The sequence below is a fragment of the Staurois parvus genome, unplaced genomic scaffold, assembly GCF_062004578.1.
Source record: "Staurois parvus isolate SC_StPar_1 unplaced genomic scaffold, SC_StPar_1.0 ptg000946l, whole genome shotgun sequence".
NCBI lineage: Eukaryota > Metazoa > Chordata > Amphibia > Anura > Ranidae > Staurois > Staurois parvus.
Window position 1 is genome coordinate 1649998 of NW_028318742.1, and position 19593 is coordinate 1669590.

The 19593-nt window shown below is 45.7% G+C and overlaps 1 protein-coding gene across 1 annotated transcript in view; it reads right to left on the reverse strand.

The window, feature by feature from the left end:
• Nucleotides 1–19593, reverse strand: part of PSTPIP2 (proline-serine-threonine phosphatase interacting protein 2) — a 152035-nt gene extending 132442 nt beyond the window's left edge. The window contains exon 1 of the mRNA XM_089656879.1: nucleotides 19458–19593. Within this exon, the coding sequence (XP_089513005.1) occupies nucleotides 19458–19490 (33 nt within the window). The 5' untranslated portion in view covers nucleotides 19491–19593. The remainder of the gene's footprint in view (nucleotides 1–19457) is intronic.

Consider the following 19593-nt stretch of genomic DNA (forward strand, 5'->3'; position numbering starts at 1 on the left):
TTGGTTCCAGACCAACAAGATGGACGTTATGGAGTGGCCAGCCCAATCCCCGGATCTTAATCCAATAGAAAACTTGTGGGGTGACATCAAAAATGCCGTTTCTGAGGCAAAACCAAGAAATAGAGAAGAACTGTGGAATGTAGTCCAATCATCCTGGGCTGGAATACCTGATCACAGGGGCCAGAAGTTGGGTGACTCCATGCAACACAGATGTACAGCAGTTCTCAGAAACAGTGCGACTACAACCAAATATTCATGAAGTCATTCAAAGGAAAGCAAAATCTTCAAACATTTTTCAGTTTATATAGTGAATGTTTGAGTTTGTAAAGAAGAATACAAACACTGCTATTTTTTTGAACAGTCTAATATTCACGTTTCTTCAATTTTTTTAGAGGAACAACACAAACTTGATATATTTTTCTTCATGTTTTGATTTAGAATAGAATGTGTCGTGTTCCCAATGCATTTGTGTGGATGGAAATAAAAGCTATTAGAAGGATTTTGAGCTTTATTCACTTTTTTCAACACGCTGCTATTATTTTGAACACAACTGTGTGTCATGCCAGCCCAGCCAATCAAGCTGGCCAAGGACTCCAAACCTGCAGGTAGAACTGGTGAAGATGGAAGTGTCAGCCATGGAGGGGAGCACTGGCATCACAGCACTGGAGGGAATCTCTTTACTGGGTAAGTCTGCCATAAATGCAAATATGCGCAAGGGTTACGTCATTCTAGCACAGCCAATCAAGTTGGCCGATGACTCACAGCCTGGAAGAAACCAGGTGAAAATAGAAGTGCCGGCCATGGTGGGCAACATGGACATTGCAGCACTGAGGGAAATCACTTTACTAGGTAAGTGCCATAATGTGCACACACAAGAGTTTCGGCAATGCAGCCCAGTCAATCAAATCAATCAAAGACTCTTAACATGGAAGAAGAACTGGCGAAGGTGGAAGTGCCGACACTGGGTTCTCTTCAGTGCTGACATCAAAGGAGTGGAGGGAATCGCCTTACTTGGTAATTTGCAATGGATGCAGGATTTGTGTCATTCTGGTCCAGCCCATCAATTTGGCCAAATCTAAAACTGGAAGAACGGGTAAAGATGACATTGTTGGCCATTGAGGGAAATGTGAACATCACAGTGCTGGAAGGAATCACTTTACTAGTGTAGGCAAGTACTGGCTATGTCACTATGCAATTCAGGGACACTTACAAATGGAATTATAATTGTCTTTTTTTCCTCCTAGTGCCAGCTACATCATCTCCTGTTAGCAGAGTGGATCCAATTCTCTTACAGCAAAGGATCTTGGGATCTGTAGTCCAAATGACTGAACTACACCTACCAGAGAGCTGGTGAACCAGAAGCATTCTGGGAGAGGAGATATATTTTTCTTCATGGGGTGGGCTCACACTGTCGGCATGGGTTTCAGAGTTGGAAGCAGGGAAACTGCCGTTCTCCTCAAGAGAAAGATTGCAGGACTCTGGGCAGTGGTTCAGCTATGAAGCCGATCGCCACTCTAGGATCACATCAGTCTTTGGGGCCCACAAACAGATATCAGTACTCGCTGCACTAACAGGCTGTCAGGTGGCAACTCTACACATCTCTGCAAATAGTCAAGAGCCTGTCCAAGAACTCTTGTTCCTAGGAGGCTGTGCTATCCACAGGACTGATGAGCGGGCAGATGCCCAACCTCTTTCTGTCATCACTCTAGACCAGGGGTGTCAAACTGGCGGCCCTCCAGCTGTAGCCAAACTACAAGTCCCATTATGCCTCTGCCTTTGGGAGTCGTGCTGGTAACTGTCAGTCTTGCAATGCCTCATGGGACTTGTAGTTTGGCAACAGCTGGAGGGCCACAGGACTGATGAGCGGGCAGATGCCCAACCTCTTTCTGTCATCACTCTAGAGAAGGGGTGTCAAACTGGCAGCCCTCCAGCTGTAGCAAAACTACAAGTCCCATTATGCCTCTACCTTTGGGAGTCATGCTGGTAACTGTCAGTCTTGCAATGCCTCATGGGACTTGTAGTTTGGCAACAGCTGGAGGCCCACAGGACTGATGAGCGGGCAGATGCCCAACCTCTTTCTGTCATCACTCTAGAGCAGGGGTGTCAAACTGGCGGCCCTCCAGCTGTAGCAAAACTACAAGTTCCATTATGCCTCTACCTTTGGGAGTCATGCTGGTAACTGTCAGTCTTGCAATGCCTCATGGGACTTGTAGTTCGGCAACAGCTGGAGGGCCGCCAGTTTGACACCCCTGCTCTAGAGACACTGCATCCAGACATCTTTACAAAAATGAACAACACTGCGGTAGGGTAAAAACATAACAAAGCTGCCAGCATTAGGAGTCCAGATACATAAACTCAAAAACACATGTGAAAGAAAAGTGCAGCGCTAAAAATTTTAAAAATATTTGCGCATTAATAAAAATACAAATAATATAAGTGAATCACATAAACCGTGCAAAAGCAATAACAAAAGTTCAATATAGTGCTCATGTAATGATGTACTCCTCTTGATTGGACAACACCACAAAAAGTGCAAAAAGAGCGTAAAATGATGACTGGAAGCTCCGGGTAGTGCTGAAGGAGAACCTACAAACCGAAAGAGAGCACAATGTGGATGCTTACCAAAGTGCATTGACCTCATAAAACGGATCGGTCAAACAGCGCTTGCTCGAAAGACAATATCGCATCCAGTATGGTGTCTCCTCCACTACAGATCTCTCTGTACGAGGTCCCGATCATGTGATCACTGATTGGCCAATCAGTGATCACATGCAAAGTAGTAAGCAAGATGTCACTTGTGACATCAATGCTTACTACGTGTGAAATCTGTGAATGATCACAGAGGTCACATGGTACAGGGCTATTCACAACAGCCTTGTACCATGTGACAAGCTGTGACCAATCACAGCTCACTCAGTACTTCTCAATCAGTGCAAGAATGCAGACAGAGAGAAAGACAAATGATTGCTTTTACATCCTATATGGGTGTAAAAGCAATCAGTGTAAAAAAAAAAAAAAAATCTTCATCACCCTCCACAAGTAGTACAGTGTCACCATGGTGACACTGTACTGCTAGGGTGACGGTATGTAAAAAAATAAATAAAAATAAAAAATAATATAAAAAAATAAAATAAAAATATAAAAAAAATGTTTTACAAATTATATTTTTTGGTTATAAACTAATTTGGATTTTTTTTTTACTAAAAAGATAAATAAAAGAATAAATTTTGGCAAAGATTTATGATGAAATATTATTTATTTGCAAAATTTTATAAAAAAACACTTTTTTAAAACATTTTTGGACTTTTTCATTTACATAGCAAAAAAAATAAAAATCCCAGCGGTGATTTAAATACCACCAAAATAAAGCTTTATCTGTCTCAAAAAAATGGTAAAAAATTCATTTGGGTACAGTGTTGCATGACCGCGCAATTGTCATTCAAAGTGTGATAGCGCTGAAAGCTGAAAATAGCCCTGGACAGGAAGGGGGTAAATGTGTCCGGACTGGAAGTGGTTAAGAATACCTTTCATCTGCCCATCCTCCACAACTGTCTGCAAGGATTTGTTGTATATATTAGTAGGATTGCTTGTCAGGGGAATATAAGGAACATCATCGGAGAGGACTCTATGCATCTCCTCTCAATAGTCTCTTATGAAGAATGATTCTGCTTTCATGCAATAACTGGGGTTGTGCACCCTAAACTCTAAATATTTTATTGGTCTTCTCTTTTGAACAAGTCTAAGGTGTTACTAAGGAATTGTGTCTCTTCCCTTATTATTCTCTACTGTTGAAATATGTCTGAACCCCGAGTGTCGGGAGGCTTGCAAGGTCAGGGCCACCTCCGGGGACAAGCATTATCAAGCGACCTTTACAGGCGTAGCGCTACACGAGATAAGTCTGTCAATGTACAAATATGTGCACACACTTGCACAATATGGCAAAAAGTCCCCAATTTTCCTTTTTCACTAGCAATTTACTCTCACACAGGGGCGGACTGACCATTTGGAAACTCGGGCACTGCCCGAGGGCCCGGGGTCAGTAGGGGGCCCCATGAGATGCCCCTGGTACCTATTTCATAGGCTTTTTTGAGTTTGGGCAAGGACACAGGGGCCCCATGATCCCCTATTGCCCGGGGGCCCCATGAGTTGTCAGTCCGCCCCTGCTCTCACAGCAAGCAGAATGTATACAGTGAGACAAGATATCAAACACACTGATAAAATAGATTTTGGTTTACATATACTTTAACCAAGGGGCGGACTGACAACTCATGGGGCCCCCCGGGCAGTAGGGGATCATGGGGCCCCTGTGTCCTCACCCACACCCAAAAAAGCCTATGAAAAAGCCAATGAAAGGTACCAGGGGCATCTCATGGGGCCCCCTACTGATACCGGGCCCTCGGGCAGTGCCCAAGTGCTTGAATGGTCAGTCCGCCCCTGCTTTAACCCCTTCCTGCCCAGCCCCGGTGTCCTTTTGGCTGGGTCTATAAGCTGGCCATACATGGGTCGAATTCCGAAATGATTTTTCGATTGAAAATCAAAAACATTTTTCGTTCTGTAATCCAACGGTGCCACCAATGATTTCGAAAATCGGTTGTTTTTCATGAATTTTCCAGCATGCCCGATAAACGAAATGGGGAGGAACCATGAAAATCGTCCGGTGCCATTGCCCCACTAACATAGCGAAAATCGGCCGATTATTCTTAAGTCCGATTTTCGAACGAAAAATCGTTCGAAAATTGACCCATGTATGGCCGGCCTTAGACTCAGGAGATAGGATGGCTGCCACACTTAACATGTGCAATTTGCTGCAGCGAGATTTGTAAAGTAGTTCTTAAATGACTTTTTCTGACATTTATTGCGATTTCACATACATAGAATATAAAGTAAATTGCAAGAAATCATTGAAAAGGTTTACAAGTTGCAATAAAGTCTTCAGAAATGGCACCTAAAATCGCAGCAGTGTGACCAGTGGCTAACACCCCGGTTCCACTGGGTGCGACTTGCAGGCGATTTGCATGGCATAGGGTGCGACTTGCAAATTGTATGCCAAGTCGCACCCTATTGTCCGCAATTACAGCGGTCAAAAAGATGCGGTTCCGACTTGGTCGGAGCCAGGGGCGGACTTACCATTTGGAAACTCGGGCACTGCCCGAGGGCCCGGTGTCAGTAGGGGGCCCCATGAGATGCCCCTGGTACCTTTTTCATAGGCTTTTTAAAGTTTGGGGAAGGACACAGGGGCCCCATGATCCCCTATTGCCCGGGGGCCCCATGAGTTGTCAGTCCGCCCCTGGTTTAGGGCCGCACCGATTTCTAAATTAATACATGCACTACTTTTTGTGCGATTTTCATAGACATCTGTGTCAGATGTCTAGCAAATCGCACCTGAAATCGGCATGTCCCCCAACTTTGAAATCGTGCGACTTACAGTGAAGTCGCATGATTTCAAAGTCGAGCTTCATGTGACTGGGGTGTAACTGACTGACTTCATGTGACCGGGGGGGTCACATCAAAGCCGATTTTTAAATCGTGCGACCATGTCGGAACTGCTCCGATATGACCGCTCTAATAGCGGACAATAGGGTGCGACTTGGCCTATGATTTTCAAGTTGCCCGGCATGCAAATCGCATGCCAAATCGCACCTGTTGTGACCGGGGGCTGTGGCTTGGTTCACACTGGATGCGATTTAAAATCGCATGTTGTGTTGCGATTTCACCACGTTTTCGGAAGATTTGCTTGCAACTTGTGAAGATTTCCCAATGATTTCTTGTGTTTTCCATTGCGTTTTGCAGTGCGATTTCTATTGTAGTCTAAATTTGAAATCGCAACAAACTGCAGAAAAAGTAAACCAAGAACTACTTTTGAAATCGAGCTGCAGCAAATCACACATTAAGACACTCACATTTACATTCATCAGATCCGATTTCAGGTACAATTTCAATTCCCAAATCGCACCTGAAATCGTGGCGGTGTGAACCAGGGCTTACACCCCGGTCACATCAAGCCCGACTTTGAAATCGTGCAACTTACAGTGAAGTTGAACGATTTCAAAGTCAGGGGACATGCCGATTTCAAGTGCGATTTGGAAGACATCTGATATTTGACCACTGTAATTGTGGACAATAGGGTGCGACTTGGCATATGATTTGCAAGTCACCTGGCATCCATTCACATTAGAGTGTTTCAAATCGCGGGTGGAAATGGCACGATTCTGCCTGCGATTTGAAAACGCGGTGTAACAATGTGCAATCGCATTTGGAAGTGGCATTCATTTCAATGGCACATGAGAACGCTGTGTGTTTTTTCGCAATCGCAGAAAGAAAATCGCGGGACTCAGGACGCCCAAAAATGGTTCCGTGCTGCGGTCGCGGCTAAAACGCCCCAAGTTTTCAGTTGTCATCAAAATGAATGGCACCTCCAAACACGATCATGCATATTCACAATGTCACGTTTTCAAATCGCAGGCAGAATTGTGGCAATTCCGCCCGCAATTTGAAAGGCCCTAGTGTGAATGGAGCCTTTAAAAAAGCTGTTTTTTCAACAAGAATGTAGATCCATTTTTATTGAAAATTATGAATAAAAAGCTGAAAATGAATAAAAAAATAAAAAACCTCGGTGTACCTCGGTTTATGAGTTTAATGCGTTCTGCGGGACTTTTCATATTGCGAAAAATTTGTAAACCGAAACAGTTTTCCATAGGAATGTATTGAAAACCAATTAATCTGTTCTGGAGGTCAGAAAAAAAGTAAAAAAAAGTCTTATCTGTTCAAAACTCTTTATAAAGTGCAATTTAAAGGCATAAATACTGCACAGGGACATGATTAAAAAAAATTCGTAAATGCATTGAAACCCATGATTAAAAAAAATCATAATTGAAAACCAATTAATCCATTCGTGTTGCGAAAAAAATTCTTAAACCGAGCCATTATTTTCAATGGATTTTCATTCGTAAACCGAAAATTACATTAACCGAGGCGTTCGTAAACTGGTCTTTATTTAGATCCTAATTTGATAAACTTCCCAGAACAGTGTCTGTGGTGCACTGTAAACTACCAGGAATGCATTATGCAAGAAATGCCTAGAAACAGCAACACTTCCTAGAAATCATTTTTAAAGAAAAATCTTAGAAAAAAAGATTTGGGTGCGCATCAGTTCACTAGCCAAAAAAGGTCACAATAGAGATCAGTGTTACAATATAAAGCAGGCCATAGATGGGTCGAACATCGGCCGATTTTGAAAAAAAAAAAAAAAATGGTGGTTCGATCGGCAGATGTTACCACCAACGTTAAAAAAATGGGCCGATTTTCGTCCTGTCTATGGCCGGCATTAACCGTATAACTTCTGTCCCTTGCAGAGACAGGGGAGCACACCATACAATGTGCCAGCAATACAGAAGAAGGAGAAAAAAAAAGAAGAAGAAAATGAAGAAGAATAAGGAGAAGAAGAAGAAATAGAAGAAGAATAAAAAGAAGAGGAATTCCAGTCCGCTATTATATTTTATATGAAAAAGTCTTGCGGTTGCAACAAATGTATCCATGTGTATCCAAATAAAAACATTGTAATCCAAATAAAAACATTGTAATACATTATTTGGATTACAATGTTTTTATTTGAATACAAATGGATACGTTGTTGCAACCGCAAGACTTTTTCATATAAAATATAATAGCGGACTGGAATTCCTCTTCTTTTTATTCTTCTTCTATTTCTTCTTCTTATTATTATTATTATTCTTATTCTTCTTTTTCTTCTTCTTGCAGGTCACGGCTCATGCGCAGATTTTTTATCGGTAAAACGATCAGCCGATTGGCCCATCATTGCCGGGAAAAATGGCCAATCGTCAAAATTGGCCGCAAATTTTCCAACATGCCCGATTAAAAAAATGTGCAAAAACCCCGAAAAACGGCCGACCAATGAACCCAGTAACGGTGCGAAAATCGGACAATTTTCGACCCGTCTATGGCCGGCATAACACTAGGGGAGCGGTTTATAGTCCATTTTCCGCAGGACATCGCAGTGTTCACACCTCTAGAGATCTCTGTATAAGAGACATGTCCATGATAAGAGGACAGGCTGGTCGCATGATAACATTTACAGGGCATCTGACTTGGCTCTCCTCCTCCTCCTCCTAACACTTTTCACAATCTTCCCCCCCCAATAAATAAATAGGGCTTTGTTTCTTTAACCCCTCGCCCTCCAGAGGATTTCCCCCCTTTCCTGACCAGGTCATTTTTTGCGTTACGGCGCTGCATTATTTTAACTGACAATTGCGCAGTCATGCAACACTGCACCCAAATGAAATTGACATCCTTTTTTCCCACTAATTGAGCTTTCTTTTGGTGGTATTTGATCGCCTGTGCGTTTTTTATTTTTTGCTTTATGAAAAAAAAAGACAATTTTGAGAAAAAAACTATATTTTTTACTTTTTGCTATTAAATATGTCCAGTAAAAAAAATCAAATCAAATTTCGTTATAAATTTCAGCCAAAATGTATTCTGCAACATTTCTTTGCTAAAAAAAAATCCCAATACGTGTAAATTAATTGGTTTAAGTGAAAGTTATAGCGTTTACAAATGGCAGTATAGATACTGGATTTTTTTTTACTAGTAATGGCGGCAATCAGCGACTTACAGCAGCACTGCGGCAGACATTCTGACACTGGGGGGGAACTGACTTGGTGTCACTGAGATCCCCAGTGACACCAACACAGTGATCGATACTAAAAAAAAAAACCTGACACTGTACTAATGGCACTGGGCAGGAAGGGGTTAACATGAGGAACGATCAAAGGGTTACCTGTGTGTAGGGAATGTTTTACTAGGGGGCGCTGTGCTTCACTGTAATCACACTGCTCTGGATGGCTGTGGTGTGCAGTGTGCCCGAGCTGACAGGGAGGAGGACTGTTAGTAAACAAAACAGCCCTCCTCTCCGTCGGAGAACTTTGGAAATCACCGGGCGCCGGCGGCTAATTACCGGCCAGGACCCGGAGATTGACAGCCACAGCCAAGAATGGCGGCACGGGTAGGGCGCGTGCAGCACCCTATCCGGAAATGTAAAATCACGTATATATGTGTGATTTTGCACACTGTGCCACCCTGTAGCATTATTTCTGCTATAGGGCGGATGGGAAGCGGTTAAAAATACAGCTGTTAGAGGTGTTTGATTTTTTTTCTCTGCCTTTAAACACCCCTATGTGTTTGCCTAGGTCAGTGGTCGGCAAGCCGCGGCTCACGAGCCACATGCGGCTCTTTACAAGCTTAAATGCGGCTCTTCTGTGTGCCGGGTGCCCGCTCCCCTCCCTCCTCTCCCTCCTCTCGGACGGGCGTGTGCAGGGCGGCCGCCCCCTCACCTCCCCTCCCCTCCCCTCCCTCCTCTCGGACGGCCGCCCGCTCCCCTCCCTCCTCTCGGGCGGCCGCCCCAAAAGTCAGGACTCTGCAGCTGTCAGGATGTAGGCGGGGCAGCCAGGATGTAGGCGGGGCAGCGTGACGAACTCCTCTCCTCTCACAGTCCGCCCTGAAGACCAGAACGGCGCGGGAAGCACGGCGAGAGGAACGCGCGGAGCAAAGGTAAGTGAATTGACACAGGGGGGACTTACTATATGGGGGATGAATTACTATATGGGAGGACTTACTATATGGGGGGGGACTTACTATATGGGGGGGGACTTACTATATGGGGGGGGACTTACTATATGGGAGATGAATTACTATATGGGGGATGAATTACTATGGGGGATGAATTACTATATGGGGGATGAATTACTATATGGGGGATGAATTACTATATGGGGGATGAATTACTATGGGGGATGAATTACTATATGGGGGATGAATTACTATGGGGGATGAATTACTATGGGGGATGAATTAATATGGGGGATGAATTACTATATGGGGGATGAATTACTATATGGGGGATGAATTACTATGGGGGATGAATTACTATATGGGAGATGTATTTTCAGTTTTAAAAATGTGGCTCTCAAAATAAATTTCAATCGTGGTTTTGGCGAGATTTGGCTCAGTTGAAAAAAAAGGTTGCCCACCACTGGCCTAGGTATCCATGCACACAGGCATTTAGAGGTAGATGTGTTTAGAGGCATTTACAGGCATTTAGAGGTTGGTGTTTTTAGAGACATTTACAGGCATTTAGAGGTAGGTGTGTTTAGAGGCATTTACAGACATTTAGAGGTAGGTGTGTTCAGAGGCATTTACAGTCATTTAGAGGTAGGTGTGTTCAGAGGCATTTACAGACATTTAGAGGTAGGTGTGTTTAGAGGCATTTACAGGCATTTAGAGGTAGGTGTGTTTAGAGGCATTTACAGTCATTTAGAGGTAGGTGTGTTTAAAGGCATTTACAGGCATTTAGAGGTAGGTGTGTTTAGAGGCATTTACAGGCATTTAGAGGTAGGTGTGTTTAGAGGCATTTACAGGCATTTAGAGGTAGGTGTGTTCAGAGGCATTTACAAACATTTAAAGGTAGGTGGGTTCAGAGGCATTTACACTCATTTAGAGTTAGGTGTGTTCAGAGGCACTTACAGGCATTTACAGGTAGGCGTGTTTAGAGGCATTTACAGGCATTTAGAGTTAGGTGTGTTTAGAGGCATTTACAGACATTTAGAGGTAGGTGTGTTTAGAAGCATTTACAGGCATTTAGAGGTAGATGTGTTTAGAGGCATTTAGAGGTAGGTGTGTTTAGAGGCATTTACAGGCATTTAGAGGTAGGTGTGTTTAGAGGCATTTACAGGCATTTAGAGGTAGGTGTGTTTAGAGGCATTTACAGGCATTTAGAGGTAGGTGTGTTTAAAGGCATTTACAGGCATTTAGAGGTAGGTGTGTTTAAAGGCATTTACAGGCATTTAGAGGTAGGTGTGTTTAGAGGCATTTACAGGCATTTAGAGGTAGGTGTGTTTAGAGGCAGGAAAGAAACATCACTTGTGCGTTAAGAAGAGGAGCGTTTGGGAAAACCCCCCATGAGACGCACCTAAACGCATCTAACGATAGGTCCCTTTAGCTCTTGAATGTTTATTCTTTCCAATGACCAGAATAAATGAATATTCTGGCCAATGGAATGAATGAACCCCCAAGTGCTGGATGCACCTAAACACGTTTGGTAAGCTGCTTTTTCCTCCCCCAGAACAAAGACATCCAGGAGAGGAAAAATGACATCCCGTATGCATGAGGCCTAAACCTTAAAGTGATTCTGAAGGTTTATTTTTTTTTTAAGAAAAAATAACAAACATGTCTATACTTACCTGCTCTGTGTATAGGTTTTGCACAGAGCAGCTCCAAATCCACCTCTTCTCGGGTCCCCCACCGGTGCTCCTAGCCCCTCCCACCTGCCAGGTGCCCTCACAGCAAGCAGCTGTAAAAAAAAATGGCGTGGGGTTCCCCCCCCCAAAATCCATACCAGACCCTTATCCGAGTATGCAGCCTGGCAGCTCAGGAAAGGGGGGCGGGAAGGAGCACAAGCCCCCCCCCAAACCCTACCAGGCCACATGCCCTTAACATGGGGGGGTGCTTTGGGGTAGGGGGTGCTCCCCCCACCAAAGCACCTTGTCCTCATGTTGATGGGGACAACGGCCTCTTGCCCACAACCCTGGGCTGTGGTTGTGGGGGTCTGCGGGCGGAGGGGTTATCAGAATCTGGAAGCCCCCTTTAGCAAAGGGGCCTCCAGATCCCGCCCCCCCCCCCCCCCCCACGTGAATGAGTACCCATTCACAAAAAAAAAAAGCCGTAGTGTGAAAAAAGACAGGAGACAGTTTCTGACAAGTCCAAGAGTTCTTTTAGCAATCCTGTAACTACAAAGTTGTTGCCAGCGACACGATCACTGCTGTGTGCTTTCCTTTTAGTTTTGTATAGGTAAGGTGTGGGTTAGAACGCCTGTCAGGTTTTTATTGCTGTTCCCATTGGGGAGTTTCTCTATTTGTTCCTAGTGAGGGAAATGTTTTCATCCAGAACAAGGGGCAAGGACTTTATTTTCTGATGGGAAGACCTGTTCTAGTGACTACTGTCTAAGAGTCTGCTGTTATTTTGCACAGATTTCTTCTCACTTCTTGTTGCATTCCTAGAAAGTGAACAGAAAACTTCCCAATGTCACAGCAAAAAAATAAACTGGCAGACATTTTGACCATTCACTACCCTGCCCCCAAAAAAATTGGTTTTGGGTTCACATACACTTTAAAATACCTTTAAGCCACATTCCCCCGGTTTGCGATGCCATTATTATTATTATACAGGATTTATATAGCGCCAACAGTTTGCTCAGCACTTTACAATATAACTGGAGACAATACAGCAACAATACAGTTCAATACAAGAGGGATAGGAGCAGGGGCGGACTGACAACTCATGGGGCCCCCGGGCAGTAGGGGATCATGGGGCCCCTGTGTCTTTGCCCAAACTCAAAAAAGCCTATAAAAAAGGTACCAGGGGCATCTCATGGGGCCCCCTATTGACCCCGGGCCCTCGGGCAGTGCCCGAGTTTCCAAATGGTCAGTCCGCCCCTGGATAGGAGGGCCTGATCCTGGGAGCTTACAATCTAAAGGAAGGGGGAGGTGGTACAAAAGGTAATAGCTGCAGGGGATGTTCTGATAGAGATGGCTTAAGTACAGTTGTTAGGTGGAGGTGGGGTAGGCTTCCCTGAATAACTGAGTTTTCAAAGATTGCCTAAAGGCAGACATGGTGGGGGCTGACCGAACATACTGTGGTAGGGAGTTCCAGAGGATGGGAGAGGCTCTGGGAAGTCCTGGAGGTGAGCATTGCAGGAGGTAACAAGGGAGCTAGACAGCAAGATATCTTGGGAGGAGCGGAACGGTTGATTTGAACAATATCTGTGGATGAGGTCAGTGATGTAACTAGTGGCAGTGTTGTGGATGGCTTTGTAAGCTGAGGTTAGTATTTAGAATTTTATACGTTGGGTTAGTGGAAGCCAGTGAAGGGATTGGCAGAGAGGGGCAGCAGTCGCTGATCGGTTGGTAAGGTGGATGAGTCTAGCAGCAGCATTCATAATAGACTGAATTAGATGGGTAGATCGACTTCTGTACAACCTCCCTGCCCATACATGGATTGAAATTCAGCCCGTCCCTGCTGAACGATTTTCAATGCATGCATGGCCGGCTTAAAACTATGACAATGGAGGCTGTTAGAACAATGTCTATCTGACTGCAGGGGCGGACTGACAACTCATGGGGCCCCCGGGCAATAGGGGATCATGGGGCCCGTTTCCTTGCCCAAACTCAAAAAAGCCTATGAAAAAGGTACCAGGGGCATCTCATGGGGCCCCCTACTGACCCCGGGCCCTTGGTCAGTGCCCGAGTTTCCAAATGGTCAGTCCGCCCCTGTCTGACTGCATATCTGATTCTGTGACTTCAATCGGCCTTTATCAATTCTAAGCTGAAATGCTAGCTCTGTGAGTTTTCAAGGATCTCCTAAAGGAATATGGGGTGGGAGCTGACCGGACATACTGGGGCAGGGAGTTCCAGAGGATGGGAAAGTCTCTGGAGAAGTCCTGGAGGCGAGCGTGGGAGGAGGTAACAAGGAAGCTAGAGAGCAAGAGGTCTTGGGAGGAGCGGAGAGGACGGTTTGGACGATATCTGCCTTGAGGTCGGTGATGTAGCTAGGGCCAGTGTTGTAGATGGCTTTGTATGTTGTGGTTAGAATTTTGAATGTTATACGTTGGGTTGGTGGAAGCCAATGACGGGATTGGCAGAGAGGGGCAGCAGTCACGGATCGGTTGGTAAGGTGGATGAGTCCAGCAGCAGCATTCATAATAGACTGAAGGGGGGATAGCCTGTGTAACGGTAGATCAGTGAGGAGGGAGTTACAGTAGTCAAGGCGGGATATAACCAAGGCATGGATAAGTTGTTTTGTGATGTCATTGGTCAGGAAGGAAGGAATTCTGGAAATGTTGCGGAGGTTAAGATGGCAAGATTTAGCCAGTGATTGGATGTGGGGGCTGAAGAAGAGGTCAGAGTCTAGGATTACACCCAGAACCCTGACGTGTGGAGGCACCAATGGTTGTGCCGTTGATCTCAATGGTAAAGTCATGGAGAGGGGATCGGGGAGAAGGAAATATTACAGGCTCAGTTTTATAAAGTGATGTGACTTCCATACTGATATGATTCTCAGTAAATTTGTCCATCTAACCACCATTTTTTTTTCAAACATCTCAGATCTCTTGGGCTCAGTGTACATACTAAGCCCTCCTCCAACCCCTTCCACCACCACAGCAAGAATAGGAAGTGGTGCAGTGGTTGGCAAAAAGAAAGTAAGTGGAGTGGAGCTGAGTTGTAGTAGCAGTAATAATGACCATCACAATGTTTTACATTTAATTGTTAATGCTCCTATATATAATTACACTGTAATTCTATTACAAAATTCTGCGTTTTTTTTTCTGCAAAACTACAAACAGTTGTTATTATTTAGCCAAAGAGATACTCTTGCCTGAGGAAAACCTACAGATTTAGTTTCATTGCTGGCCGGGATAACCAGAAGCTCTGAGTACAATATATCTGCACTACTAAGGCTCCATGTACACGGGACACTTCTGAACAATGGAAACTGACTGCTGGAAAATGTGAGTTAAAAAACGTCTGTTTATGCGCATTTGCGTTTAGAAGCGTTTTTTAAAGATAAGCACAGGAGAACCTCCCAAATGTCCAGAATGCACTGAAAAGTGGTAAATTATTAACTATTTCAGACTGTTTCAGAGAAATACAGAGAGTAGAAGCAGAGACAGCAGTATGTGTTGAGACTAGCTTAGGTGTGAGTTGCTCATTAACATTTCTTTTGTTTCCAAGGGTGGGAAAGGTGTCTGGTGGGGGGAGTCATTAAGGTCACCTGGCAGGAGGTCTTCATGAGGAATTTGAGGTGTGAATGGTCATTAACATATCTTTTGTTTACAAGGGTGGGAGAGGTCTGAGGTGTGAATCTCAGACCTCTCCCGGGAGAGCAGATATAGTGAATGCAGGTTCTGGGGAGAGCGGATATAGTGAATGCAGGTTCCGGGAAAAGCGGATCTAGTGAATGCAAGTTCGGGGAGACCGGATATAGTGAATGCAGGGTCCAGGGAGAGCAGATATAGTGAATGCAGGGTCCGGAGAGACCAGATATAGTGAATGCAAGGTCCAGGGAGAGCGGATATAGTGAATGCAGGGTCCGGGGAGACCAGATATAGTGATTGCAGGGTCCGGGGAGACCGGATATAGTGAATGCAGGTTCTGGGGAGAGCGGATATAGTGAATGCAGGTTCAGGGAAAAGCGGATCTAGTGAATGCAGGTTCGGGGAGACCAGATATAGTGAATGCCGGGTCCTGTGAGAGCGGATACAGTGAATGCAGGGTCCGGGGAGACCGTGTATAGTGAATGCAGGGTCTGGGGAGAGCGGATATAGTGAATGCAGGGTCTGGGAGACCAGATATAGTGAATGCAGGGTCCGGGGAGAGCAGATATAGTGAATGCAGGTTCTGGGGAGAGCGGATATAGTGAATGCAGGTTCCGGGAAAAGCGGATCTAGTGAATGCAGGTTCGGGGAGACCAGATATAGTGAATGCCGGGTCCTGTGAGAGCGGATACAGTGAATGCAGGGTCCGGGGAGACCGTGTATAGTGAATGCAGGGTCTGGGGAGAGCGGATATAGTGAATGCAGAGTCTGGGAGACCAGATATAGTGAATGCAGGGTCCGGGGAGAGCAGATATAGTGAATGCAGGTTCTGGGGAGAGCGGATATAGTGAATGCAGGTTCCGGGAAAAGCGGATCTAGTGAATGCAGGTTCGGGGAGACCGGATATAGTGAATGCAGGGTCCAATGAGAGCGGATATAGTGAATGCAGGGTCCGGGGAGACCAGATATAGTGAATGCAAGGTCCAGGGAGAGCGGATATAGTGAATGCAGGGTCCGGGGAGACCAGATATAGTGATTGCAGGGTCCGGGGAGACCGGATATAGTGAAAGCCGGGTCCTGGGAGAGCGGATATAGTGAATGCAGGGTTCGGGGAGACCGGATATAGTGATTGCAGGGTCCGGGGAGACCAGATATAGTGAATGCCGGGTCCTGTGAGAGCGGATACAGTGAATGCAGGGTCCGGGGAGAGCGGATATAGTGAATGCAGGGTCCGGGGAGAGCAGATATAGTGAATGCAGGGTCTGGGAGACCAGATATAGTGAATGCAGGGTCCGGGGAGAGCAGATATAGTGAATGCACGGTCCGCGGAGAGTGGATATAGAGAATGCAGGGTCCGGGGAGACCAGATATAGTGAATGCAGGGTCCAGGGAGACCGGATATAGTGAATGCAGGGTCCAGGGAGACCAGGTATAGTGAATGCAGGGTCCGGGGAGACCGGATATAGTGAATGCAGGGTCCGTGGAGAGTGGATATAGAGAATGCGGGGTCCGGGGAGACCAGATATAGTGAATGCAGGGTCCAGGGAGACCGGATATAGTGAATGCAGGGTCCAGGGAGACCGGATATAATGATTGCAGGTCCTGGGGAGACAGGATATAGTGAATGCGGGGTCCGGGGAGACCGGATATAGTGAATGCAGGGTCCGGGAAGACCGGATATAGTGAATGCAGGGTCCGGGGAGACCGGATATAGTGAATGCAGGGTCCGGGGAGACCGGATATAGTGAATGCAGGGTCCGGGAAGACTGGATATAGTGAATGCAGGTTCTGGGGAAAGTGGATATAGTGATTGCAGGTTCTGGAAAGAGCTGATATAGTGAATGCAGGGTCCTGGCTTTAGTAACAGTTTATGCATATGCCGGGCAAGAGCCGCGTTTGCCCTTCAGGTGTTCTGTGCATCCCGGTCCGGGGCAGTCCCATTCATGTCAATTGTGATGCAGCGGCTGCACAGACATTGGGACCTGCACCCGCCTGCAGCTACATGGCTGTCAAATTGGGAGCAGTGACTGTAACCATGCAGCTGCTGCTTCCTAATTTGCCTGAATGGGATTGCCTGCATAGGAATGCACAGAACACCTGTGTGTCCCCATGTGGGCAAACATTGGCCCTCGCCCAGGTGGACTCTTAAAGTGGAATGCCAATGAAATTCTAACTAAGCCTAAATCTACTCCCACCCCCATTCTAAGACTCTTCTAATTGCCCTATAAAAGGTGACCAAGGGAAGGTTTTTGGTTTTCCCGATGTAACGCCATCAAATCAAATATAACGGTGATGACGGTGTATGCTGTTTATACACACATTGGTGCATTCCCTAAAGCCTTTGTGCCCCTTTATCAACCATGGGAAGCGTCATTTTGTCCGGGCCTCTTTGAGGACTTCTTGTCCCATCAAAATCGCATCATTATCATATTGCTACCATTCTGCATATCATTTGTCATCTCAAGCTATATATGAATTCTTTGCTGCTATATTAAATATCTCCTGAAGAAGCCTGAAATAGGCGAAACATGTTGAGAAATATTGCACCGGAAACATGTTTTTTGAACAAGTACTACCAATAATGTGGGATAAGTAATTGTGTTTCTTTTGATCTTGACATTTTTTATTGACTTAACAATAAACATTGAAAACATTTTAACCTTCTACTGTTGTCCTACTACTTATGGCACCTTTAAAATCCCACATTATTTGGGTTTTTTTCTCCTCCTTTCTTTTTCTTTGTATCCCCTCTTTCCTTCTCTTGGTAATTTGTTATATTTTGGGATGTAGTGCCTGTTCAGCTCCCCTTTGAATATTATTACTCTTGTTACCCTACAAAAAAAAGATAAAAAGGATGTCTATACTTACCTATTCTGAATTCGCTCTGGTCCAGTTAGGGGCGTCCCTAGGGTTGGTGTCACCCGGTGCGGTAACACTTGGTGACACCCCATCCGACAATCCCCGCAGAATGGTTCGGATCTGCGGATTGAGCATAATGGATGGGAGTCCGATCCATTATGCTCCCCAATCCGCAGATCCAATTCATCATGCGGAGATCGGCAGCTTGCTTTACAAATTACCTTTTCGTGGGGCGGGTCCGTGTCACCCTGTGCGGTATGTGTCACCCGGTGCGGGCTGCACCCCCAGAACCTGCCTTGGGACGCCACTGGGTCTGGTCACATGATCAGCTCCCAGGGCCAGCTTCAGTGTAGAGGAGGGACAGCCGACAATGGCTGCAGAACGTGGGTGATGGCGCCACTCGTAGGCTTACAATATTGTGTTGGCTGTTGGCTGTTGGCTGTCGGCTGTCCCTCCTCTACACTGAACCCAGCGCTGGGACCCGATTGTGTGACCGGACCGCAGCGACTCCAGAACAGGTAAGTATAGGCATCTTTTCTCTTACAGGGTAGACAGAGTGTCTTAGAATGGGGGTGCCAGTAGGTTTAGATTTTGACTGGAATTCCCCTTTAAGAACGCTGCCGTAGATAAGGGGGTACCACCAGTCCTCCGGTCCAGGCCAGCAGGGGGGCGCAGGCAGCTGGGTGAATCGTATGTGGGCAGGGAGGGTGATCGGCACGATGAGGGTGCAATTACTGGAATCGATCCCTTGTATAGCTCTCTCTGCAGTAGCTGTAAGCAGATTGGTTCCAGTAATTGCCCCCCTGTCTCACCGGATCACCTTCCCCGTGCACCATACGTTTCCCCATGCTGCTCAAACCCCCTGTGTGCCCCCGCAGTGCTGCCAGCTATCCTCCCCTCCTTCCCACCAGCAGCTGCAAGCACACAATAGAATCCTTCAGGATGGAGAGTGGGGGAAGGGTCTGGTAAATATGTCACATTTTACCAGCCCCTTTCTTTCCTGGATGAACACAATGAGTGATCGGTACCAATCACTCACTGTGTTCATTCATAACCGAAGCCTAGTAAACTGTGTTATTTTTTTTTGGGGAGGGGGCCTGTCAGGTTGGCTGTATGGGGCCCCGTGGTTTCTAACAGCAGCCCTGCTCATGTGAACAAGGCCGTATTCTTAATTTTGGTGATTGTGTTATAAAGTTTCCTACCTGGAGATCCTGTCATTTACCTCCTCTGAGCTGCCCATCGGGTTGGCAGGAGACCTAATAGCCATAATGCCCGAAAAACAGATGTTGGGTTTACATACACTATAAAGCTGACCTGTCTAACACTAGGGTGCCTCTGTATAGGTGAATGTCATGCCGTCCAGCGGCTTCAGTACTTTTTGGGACACAGACCTGGATTAAGTATGAAGGAGCCTTGACTATTATTATATGCAGTTTAATTTCTGGTTGGTAACACATAAAAATACGGCCAACTGAAGTTTTGCAATGACCACACTCCTATGTCTCTCAGTACAGGTCTCCTTTAAAGCCACAGATCTGAACTCTGCCTGTTGAAACACCATTTTTTTTGGCACACGAGTGCAGACAGCAGACGGCAGTCCTATTTCAGAGTCCTGACCGCATTAAATCTGATCAGCTGCACTAACCTATCATTGCCTTCGCTGTCATTTATTTTTTCAAGGACCCTAGGATTGTACGCTTTCTACAAAGTGACTCACCCAGAAGTTGTCCTTGAAGAAAACCCCTCTCATGGTGAATCCTAGTCGATTCTCAGCACCGGCAGGACCAGCTGCAAGTAACTTCACTGAAAGGGAAGTGAGATGTCAGTACAAGCTTGCAGAAAACTAAACTTTA